The sequence below is a fragment of the Odontesthes bonariensis genome, chromosome 11 (genome assembly GCF_027942865.1).
Source record: "Odontesthes bonariensis isolate fOdoBon6 chromosome 11, fOdoBon6.hap1, whole genome shotgun sequence".
Taxonomy (NCBI): domain Eukaryota; kingdom Metazoa; phylum Chordata; class Actinopteri; order Atheriniformes; family Atherinopsidae; genus Odontesthes; species Odontesthes bonariensis.
The window spans coordinates 3,618,130-3,627,973 of NC_134516.1; the positions used below are offsets into that span (position 1 = coordinate 3,618,130).

At 46.3% G+C, this 9,844-nt stretch overlaps 1 protein-coding gene across 1 annotated transcript in view; it reads right to left on the reverse strand.

Annotated features, from left to right (window-relative positions):
* Positions 1-7,188, reverse strand: part of LOC142391162 (NACHT, LRR and PYD domains-containing protein 3-like) — a 355,109-nt gene extending 347,921 nt beyond the window's left edge. Inside the window, exons 1-5 of the mRNA XM_075476938.1 lie at positions 6,861-7,188; positions 4,223-4,333; positions 4,046-4,138; positions 3,831-3,965; positions 2,117-2,254 (exon numbers count right to left, since the gene is read on the reverse strand). Of these exons, the coding sequence (XP_075333053.1) occupies positions 2,117-2,254; positions 3,831-3,965; positions 4,046-4,138; positions 4,223-4,290 (434 nt within the window). The 5' untranslated portion in view covers positions 4,291-4,333; positions 6,861-7,188. The remainder of the gene's footprint in view (positions 1-2,116; positions 2,255-3,830; positions 3,966-4,045; positions 4,139-4,222; positions 4,334-6,860) is intronic.
* Positions 7,189-9,844: the final 2,656 nt, after the last annotated feature.

Consider the following 9,844-nt stretch of genomic DNA (forward strand, 5'->3'; position numbering starts at 1 on the left):
ACTTCTGAGTTAAGACTGTTTTCCCAATGCCAGCCACTCCCTTTGTCAGCACTGTTCTGATTGGTTCATCTCTTCCAGGTGGGCCTTTAAAGATGTCTTCCTGTCTGATGGATGTTTCTGCTCTGCCTGCTTTCCTGGATGCTGCTTCAATCTGTCTGACCTCGTGTTCATCATTGACCTCTCCGCTCCCTCCCTCTGTGATGTAGAGCTCTGTGTAGATCTGATTCAGAAGGGTTGGCTTTCCTGCTTTAGGAATCCCCTCAAACACACACTGGAACTTCTTCTTCAGGGCACATTTAACTTTACGTTCACAAACTGCAGCAACAAATTCTGAACAAAGGTCTGAATGAAGACAAGAAATAACATCAGTAAACAGACATTTCCACCCTGTAATGAGTATCTGAACATCTGCTGTTCTGTGTGCTGAGACATCAGTAAATGTGTCATTTATCCAGCAGGTTAAACCTTTAGAGAAATCCTCTTACTGCTCTGCAGACGGTCAGCCAGCTCCTCCTGCTTCATTCTCCTCAGGAAGTGAACTGTGATCTTCACTAACGCCTCTCTGCTGCTCCTCTGCTCTTCATCCTCACCCTCCCTCTGACTCTCTAAGCATTCTGGGTAATCTGGACTCAGAACCTTCTGCATCTTCTTCAGCTCCTCCTTCACAAAAGTGAGCATGTTGTCCTCCAGCAGCTGGAACAGAAAACTATATGAATGAGCCCATCAGACTGAAACCATGGAGCCAAACATCAGATCCATGTTGGACACACTGACAACCCACTGGCCTACAGAGTGCAGCATGGAGATGGCTGTGAGCAGAACAGATGGGAAAGTAGTTGTTGTACATGTACAGACCATAAATATGGAGTCCAGCTGTGTTTGATGCTGCTGGGCAGACGGACCACTGGGACCCTCTGAGCTCTGCTGGTCCACTCTGTGGAGGAATCATGAAGAATGAGCTCACATTGTGTCTGTCCACACAGAGAGCAACACAAGCTGAAGCTCCATGAAGGGATGTGTGGGTGTGAGCAGTGGGTCAGAGGACTCCCTGGACAACCTGGTTTTCACTGGAAATCCCAGAGACATCCATTTAAGGTAAACACAAGAAACTTGTGCTAAAGAAAAAAAAATGGACCAGACTCAGTGAATAATTCCCTATAATCCCTATAATATAGATCAGTGAGCAGTGCTGAGCAACAGGTCATTGGGGTCATCAGGTGGGAACCTCCTTTCATCAGTGTTTCGTCTAGTTGGGCCCACGACACCTCCAGGAGGCTAGAGAGTGATCACTGGCGTCCCAGAGTCACCCCCCTAATGCCAGCCATCACTGCTCCTCACACCACAACAACCATAATCTACCTCAGCCCTTCACCAACTGCACACCAGTCACAGCGGGGTGGGGATGCAAACCCTGGTCCGGGTAATGAAAGTATAGAGGCTGCCAGAGGTGGAGGCAGGACAAGACACACTAGCAGATTCAGCAGACAAACTCACCTAAACAGTCCTACAGTCACTAAAAATGTCAGCAAAAACAAGGCCATACAGGCCAACTCACCCAAAATGGCCACCTGGTTTCAAAAGGCTCACATGGGCCACACCCTCCACTTAAATATCTTGAACTTCTTCTTTGCTTTTTCAAAAGTCTGTTTACCCTAAGTGCGCCCCCTGCTGGGCCCCCAGCTGCTATTTTCCTCACACTCTGTCCACTTACACCCAGCTCCCTCAGCAATGAGACAACAGACTTTGCAACAAATCCTCTACATCCTACTTCCACAGGACAGAATCTAACCTTCCATCCTCGCTGCTCTGCTTCTGCCCCCAACTCCACATATCTAAGCTTTTTCCTTTCATATGCTTCTGCTACCAACTCCTCCCAAGGAACAGTCGGCTCCATGAAATAGACTCTCATTCTACTCCTAGACCACAAGACTATATCAGGCCTTAGATTTGTACCACCTCCATCAGTGTTGGTGGAAAACATCCAACACACACCGCTTCACATATGAACATAGAAATGGATGTGAAACAGAGCTGAGCTCACATTAAACACACGTTGGACTAAAAACTGTTCAAACTGACTCATTTTACTCTGTTACAGCATTTACACTCAGCTCACCTCTGAGGGGACGGATGTGGGGCTGATTTGAAGTCATAATACCGACCCATCGACAGGTCGCTCTGCATGGACACACAGCTGGGTCCAGGTCCAGGTCCAGGTCCGGGTCCAGGTCCAGGTCCAGGTCTCTGATGGATCCTGACAGAAAAACACTTGTTTTCTTCAAACTAAAGTATCAGTGATAGTGTTTGAGTCTGCAGTGAGACGGCCTGTCAGAGAGTCAGTGTGGCTGCTGTGGAACAATGTTACAGCTCCCCCTGGTGGCAGCTCTGTGATCTTACAGAGCTCAATGCTGATAAACACACACACTCTGAGGCTTTTAACCCTCAGATTCAGACCAATCACCAGCGACCCTCAGCTGCTTCCTGCACAGCTTCCTGCTGTATAGAAGTGGCTGCACATGTGACGTCCTGTTGGAAAACTGAGATTCTTCACACTCCATTGATGCCAAATGTTAACTGGCTCTAAGTGTTTTTCATCAGATCAGTAAAAACATAATATTTCTGCATCAGCCGCCCTGTTCACTGCATTCTGTGAAGAAGCCACATCAGTGGACAGATATTCAGCTATATTCCCCCTTTGTTTTAATAAAGAGCTGCAGGACTGAACTAAAACATCACACACGGTGCAGCTAATAAGTTTCATCAGAGACGTCAACAGCTGATCCAAGTCTCAAGTAATTCAGCTGGAAACTGGTTATCATCAGCCTAGAAATCTAGACCCTCGCAACCGCAAATTGAATTTGCACCCGGGCTAGTCTAGTCAGTTGTGGTCGTTTTGCGAGGCTGAAAATCGAAACTTAATCGGGCCAATCAAATGGTGAGGAGCGGGGTCGGAGGCGGGGCTACCTAGTGATGACAGAGGTGCGACGTTTCAGTGTGTAGTTCCAGAGAGAGGTGAACAGTGGCTGCGCCCAGCCAACAGTCTTTCCATTTGGCTTTGGCAGCGACTCTAGAAGATTTAAATCTACATTTTTCTTTGCGAGACGAACAGATAACTGCACTTAAGTTTTTCTTGAAAAAAAAGGCCGTTTTCGGAGTTTCCAGAACACTTGGTCGTTTGGAAGGAGTTGGCTCACGGTGACGTTTCTGCGCGCTATCTGAAGTGGGACTTCCTCGTTTTCATCCTGCACCCATCTCCGGAGCACCGGCAGGTCATGTTCTATTCTCGTAAAAAACCTTAAACAAACTTTACACATTCCGTTTGACTTTGCCTGTGTTTTCAATACCGGCACTCCAACCTGCGTTAATCTCTCGGCAATTGTTTGTTTTTCTTTCTGTCTTTCGAAGATATGAGCTGAATTTACAAGGACGCCAGAAATCCTCATATTCTTTTTGCAAAAACGGCAACTGTTGTTTAGTTCCATTCTTCCACATTATTCACGTACAGTTTCTACATTAACAGATTGGAGTGCCGGTATTGAAAACACAGAAAAATAATATTCTTTCCTCTCTGACATTAGACTACACTCCACCATGTACTTTCCATCGCGCTGACTACGTAATCCTTCTTCATCGCTCTGATTGGTTGTAGCGCCATCCTATTGCGTGTCGTTGAGTGCAGAGGCAACTTAACAGACAACCGTCTATCCCGCCCACACTGCTATCCAGCTGCACTAGACCCCTGTACAGCTTTTTGCTGTACGGGTCTGGCTTGCTTGGCTAGGTTATCATCTGAAACATGATGCAGCCTCTGAATACTGACAGCTACTCACTGCTGGGCTGATGGAACATCAGGATGGAAATTAATAAAATCTTCCTTTGACCAGTTGCTCTTAAAGGACACACAGCTGGGTTCAGGTTCAGGTTCTGGTTCTGGTTCAGGTTCTGGTTCTGGTCTCTGGTGGATCCTGATGGGAAAAAATGCTTTTCAGCCTGCATGCATGATATACTTAATAACCTCTAAATCAATGACCTGATGCTAACTTACTCTGCTTTGGAGGCCTGTAAGCTGAAAAGTGGGAGATCCTTCTGCAGTTCGCTCTGTGAGGACCCCCTCCTGGGTCCAGGTCTCTGTCCCTTCCTGTGAATAAAGGTGGTTTGGTGCTGTGAGCGCTGAGCTGGGACATGGAGGAGAGTCATGGACAGTTAGAGATGGTCACCTCACCTCTGAGCTTTGCTCTGGCTCTCATGTTCCCCACACAGAGAGGTTTCAGTGTCCTCACTCTGATCCATGCTGCTGAACTCACAGCAGCTCACACACACTTTCTACCTTCTTCTGCAGAGGAAACACACATCATTCATCTGCACAGCAGCTCACACACACTTTCTACCTTCTTCTACAGAGGAGACACACATCATTAATCTGCACAGCAGCTCACACACACTTTCTACCTTCTTCTACAGAGGAAACACACATCATTCATCTGCACAGCAGCTCACATCCTCCTCTCCATGTGTCAGATCTTGTGCTCTGATAATAAAGACGTGTTTCAGTATAAACTCATCAGAAATGTGTTTTTTTAACACGCAGTGGACTCCTATGTTCAACATTCAGCTTTCAGGGGGAGATGTTGGAGGCTGATCCCACAGTATGAGCGCACAAACACCATCCGCCAGCTAGCAGTTAGCATTCAGGGTCAGAGCACACAGAAGAGCCTCAGAGGAAGCAGGACTCCAACATGGCGGCTAACCAAAGCGCTGCAGGGGCTCAGCTTCACATTCTCAGTCTGAAACTTAAAGTTAAAGTCCTGCTCTGTGGAAACACACACCAGCTCAGAGAGATGAACTTCATCTTCCTGTCACACTGTGTGGATCAAACATTAAAACCATTCCTGCTGACGGATGTCAGCGGCGCTGCAGCTGGCCTCCCGTTCAGCCATTAAAGGGCCATTTCACTGCTCTGCGTCCCGCTGATGGCTCTGCTGGAGGTCCTGGATGGAAACTGCTGCAGTTGGACGGCTCAGATGGCTGATCCATCAGTCTTGTTCTCACTTACACCCTCATGTTCACTCTGTGTGGGTTCCTTCATAAAGCCGTTAGCTCGATGCTCTTCTCTCTCGTCATCCACGACAAAATAAAAACTCCACAAGATCCTCTTTTGTTCCTCAATTTACTTCCAAAAAACATAAAGAATGTTACAGCACTGATCCGATATGAGACAAATAAAACAGGTGAGAGAAAAAACAGAGAGAGTGACAGAGGCCCCATCCACACGTAGCCGGGTATCTGCTAAAACAAATATATTTTTCTACGTTTGGACCGGTCATCCACATGAAAACGCATCGTAAACCAATGTTTTTAAAAACTCCGGGCAAAGTGAAGATTTTTGAAAACTCCGTTTATACAGCTGCGTGTAGACAGAGATAACCGGAGTTTTGCGTTTTCGAACGTCACAATATGCGCCAAAACAACAACAAATCTGCTTTAAAGTCTAAAGTGCGACCTTTGCTAACTGAAGAAGCATGGATGCCTGAGAACTGTGCTGGTTATTATTGTGCAGGCGCTGTTTACTGCCTTGATTTTACACGCCCAAGTCGTACTCCCAGAGGAATGGCGTGACAATTTCCACATGTCCCGGTCCTCACTCCTGTCGCTGTCGGAATTATTACGTCCTCATATCGAGGGGCAGTCATGCGATCACCTGTCAGTGTGCTCAAAAAAGCTGCGTGCACACTTTATTATTTAGCTGAAGGGGGCAGATTGCGCAAAACAGCAAATGCATTTGGGTTGTCAAGACAGGTGAAAACGCAGATGTTCGGTTATGTGTGGAAGGTGTTTTTTTCAAAAACGAGGTAATGTGGATACAGATTATTTTATAAACGGAGGGGGGGGAAACATTCGGTTTTAAAAATACCCGGCTACGTGTGTAGATGGCCAGAGAGAGAGAAAGGCCAAAAAACTGTGCGGCTCCCCTCTGTGCCGCCTGACCAAAATGACTCCGGTGACCACACTCTCCTGAGATTACCAACAAATTAAAGGCCATGCACGCAGTTTTTAACCTGTTTAAATAATGCACACATAAGTGACCTGAATTCAACTGTTAACTCATTAAATTAATTATCTGTCTATAAATACTGTAAATAGCTCATTTTTATTACAATTAACTTAAATCATATTTCAACATGTCAACTCAAATAGCCATCCAAGTATCAATAAACCCAAACAGGACCCAGGCTGCTGCTCTCTACATTCGGGTCTTTTCAGGCATCAGCAGGTGCACAGATGACCCACCCACCAGTGCAGCCCAGTTTGAGGACATATCCGACCACATAAACGGGGGCCAGGAGACGCAGCTTCCAGCCAAGCTGCTCTTTAAAGGGACAGTTCGCCTCTTCTGACATGAAGCTGTATAACATCCCATATCAGCAACATCATTTATGAACATTTTCTTACCCCCTGCTGCGTCCTGTGAGATTTAAACCATTTGAAGTCTTTGCTTTCAGTTCATTTCTATGTTTTATTGTTCAATGTTCAATTCATTTTGTTCGTGCTCCAAATAAATTCACTTCATATCTTTCTTTGTTCTGGGGCCCCATGAAAAAACCCCGGCCCACCCCGGCCCCCCTGATAAATGTGGTCTGGAGCCGCCCCTGCTCATGGCTGCAGAAACTAACCGCAGGCCTCCGCCTGTTTCCCCTCTAAAAGCTCACATTAGACATCCCATAGTCCTTCCTGTCCTGCTGCCCATCATCCGGGTATTAATGCATCTACAGCCTCTCAGAACAATTCTGTCCCGATCTGAGCAGTCCAACTACTGAAGGCCCAAACTTATGGCAACTTTAACAGCTTCGTTCACCACTTACTGACACCGGAACTGCCGAGCCGAGCCGAGCCGAGCCGAGCCGAGCCGCTGCCTCCTCCGTCCCGGCTTCACGGTTCCAGCTGTGAGTCCGGTACCGGGAAGTTTGGAGGTTTGTGCTGGTCGGAGCTGAGCCGCCCACAGCTGATGTTACCGCGTTAAAAACAGCTGAAATGACCTTCAGACGCGGAGAAAAGCAGCTGCGCCACAACGGGACGGAAAGTGAAAGTAAAGTGAGAGGAGACACCCAGAGAGGGAGTTCTGATCCAGAGAGAGATCAGTGCGTCACACACGGTTCAGCTGGACTTTAACTGGCTCATTACAGCCACTAATGAGGCTCTTTGTTCACTGAGCTCCACTTTATTCTCCCTGCAGCAGCTATTTCTTTATTTATAGTTAAGCCAGAGGATTTAGATTTATTTTATATTATTTGCTTAGTTTTTGGTTGATAATTAGCATTTTTTTTTAATTTGAGTTGTTTAGGATAAATTGGTTTGTAATTAATTTAATACATTTTTTGTTTGGGAAATGGGCGCTTCACATAGATACTTGGGTTTTGTGTTGTCTCGCTTAATATTATAAGAAGCAGACGAGGCGTGATAGCTGGTCTTTTTAATATACAGTTCACAGCTTTATCAACAGCTTAGTTCTACCAGAGAGTCTCTATTATGAAAATAGAAAGGGCTGTGGTTCTACCTGCATGGCTGCCAAGAACTGCCACCAGGCGGGGCTCCCAGCATGCTCATACCTCCTGTTGCATGCTGGGTAATGGAGTTGTTATACTCATAACATCACATCTTCCCCCCTATAAAGAAATACTATTTACTCCTTGAAACCAAACCATGCCAAAGTACTTTTTTTTTTTTTGTTTACTTTGCATTTCCCAATAAACATTATGACTTTACTTGTAAACAACTTTTTCTATTTAAACACTTTTCTCTGTAATAAAAACATAACCAAGTGCAAACTCTCGAAGCATCAAAACACACACTTAGAATCATGTCAACATTTTTCCTTTACATCAACTTTTTCTTTTTTTTTTTTTTACAATGAACTTAAAGGGGCATTTTGTTCCTTTGGTTAACAACTTCCATTACTAAAGAGTCTTTAGCAAGTCTCTATCAGCCTCCACGGTGGCTGAACATGTCCCTTAGGTCTTTCAACAGCTGGGGATTTTGACAGTTTGGAAAGTCTCACAGCAGCTGGTGATGCAGACGCTGCTGTCAGACCACAGTCAGTGTGGTCAGGCCCACTGTTAGTTGGCTCTGTAGATTCGGCCGTGTCCTGCTGAACCGTCTCCTGAGCTGTAGTGTCCATTTCAGTCGGCTGTAGTTGAAGATCCGTGCGGTTCCTCCTCAGAGACAATCCATTCTCCATCTGGATCCTGTAGGAGCGTGGAGCAACTTTTTCCTCCACCTGCCCCCTTTGTCTCCATGTGCCTGTAGAGATGTCCCTGAGACGCACCGCGTCCCCAGGCTTCAGCACTGGTAGGTGTTTTGTTGTTCGATCATACAGCTGTTTTTGTTTCACTTTCTGTTCCTCCTTTGCTTTTCTGACTTTGTGTGAGCTTTTGGGCGTCAACAAGTCCTCATTTACTGGTAGGTTGGAGCGAATGGGCCTACCCATCAGCAGGGCTGGTGATAGTCCGTTCTGTAGAGGTGCACTCCGGTAGATCAGTGAGCTTTTGTGAAAGTCATCTCTGTCCTGTGCTTTGTTCATCATGTTTTTTACTGTTTTCACAGAGCTTTCTGCCAAGCCGTTGGACCTTGGATAAGTTGGACTCGATGTAGAGTGTTGAACCCCCCATTCTTTGGCAAAGGCAGCAAACTCGCAGCTAGAAAACTGGGGCCCATTGTCCGAAAACAGTTCACATGGGATGCCATGTCTAGCGAAAACAGTCTTGAGGAAGCTGATGACTGTTTTGCTCGATGTTGACTGCAGCGCTCCAACTTCGGGATAGTTTGAAAAGTAGTCAGTGACCACTATGTAACTCTTACCATCACAGTCAAATGGGTCAGTTCCAACCTTGTAGTAAGGTCTGTGGGGCACAGGATGAGTCGTCAGCGGCTCAGCTTGTTGTTTTGGCCTGTAGGTGCGGCAAAGTTCACATGATGCTGTTGTCTGGCTGATATCTTGATTGATTCTCGGCCAGTACATTACTTCTCTTGCCCTGCGTTTACACTTGACTTCTCCGAGGTGGCCTTCGTGTATCTTTTGGAGCATTTGTTTACGTAGTGAGGATGGAATAACAATTTTGCTCCCCTTCAACACTACGTCGTCTACCACTGTGAGCTCTGCTCTACAATTCCAGTAGTCTTGTATTTTCACGGGGCAGTCCTTCTTGTTTTCAGGCCATCCTTTCTGTGCTGTGCGCTTGAGTTCTTTCATGGTTTCGTCTGCATTAGTCTCTCTCCGTATTTGTTCTGTTCTGTCAGCAGTTACTGGCAGAGACGTCACAATCATGTCCACATATGCCTGTATTTCTGCGCTTTTCTCTCTGTCTGCACGTTCCTCCTTATCCACTGCTCTGGACAAAGTGTCTGCGGTGTACATGTATTTTCCTTGTGTGTATATCATGTGCACGTCATATTTTTGCAGCCTGATTAGCATGCGCTGTATCCGTACAGGACAGTCATTCAGAGATTTGGACATAATGGACACCAAAGGTTTATGGTCAGTTTCTACTTCAAAAGTCTGACCATAGACATATTGATGGAAACGCTCACATGCATACATGCTCGCTAACAGCTCTTTTTCAATTTGAGCGTACCTGGACTCTGCGCCTGTCAGGGCTCTGGATGCATAAGCGACAGGTAGCCACTGCTCGTCGTGTTGCTGCAGCAGCACCGCTCCCGGGCCGTACTGTGACGCATCTGCTGAGATCCTGGTACTCTTCTCTGGGTCGTAGAACTTTAACACAGGCTCCTGTGTGAGAGTCTCTTTCAGCTTCAGAAAACATTGTTCCTGCTCATGGGACCAGATCCATTC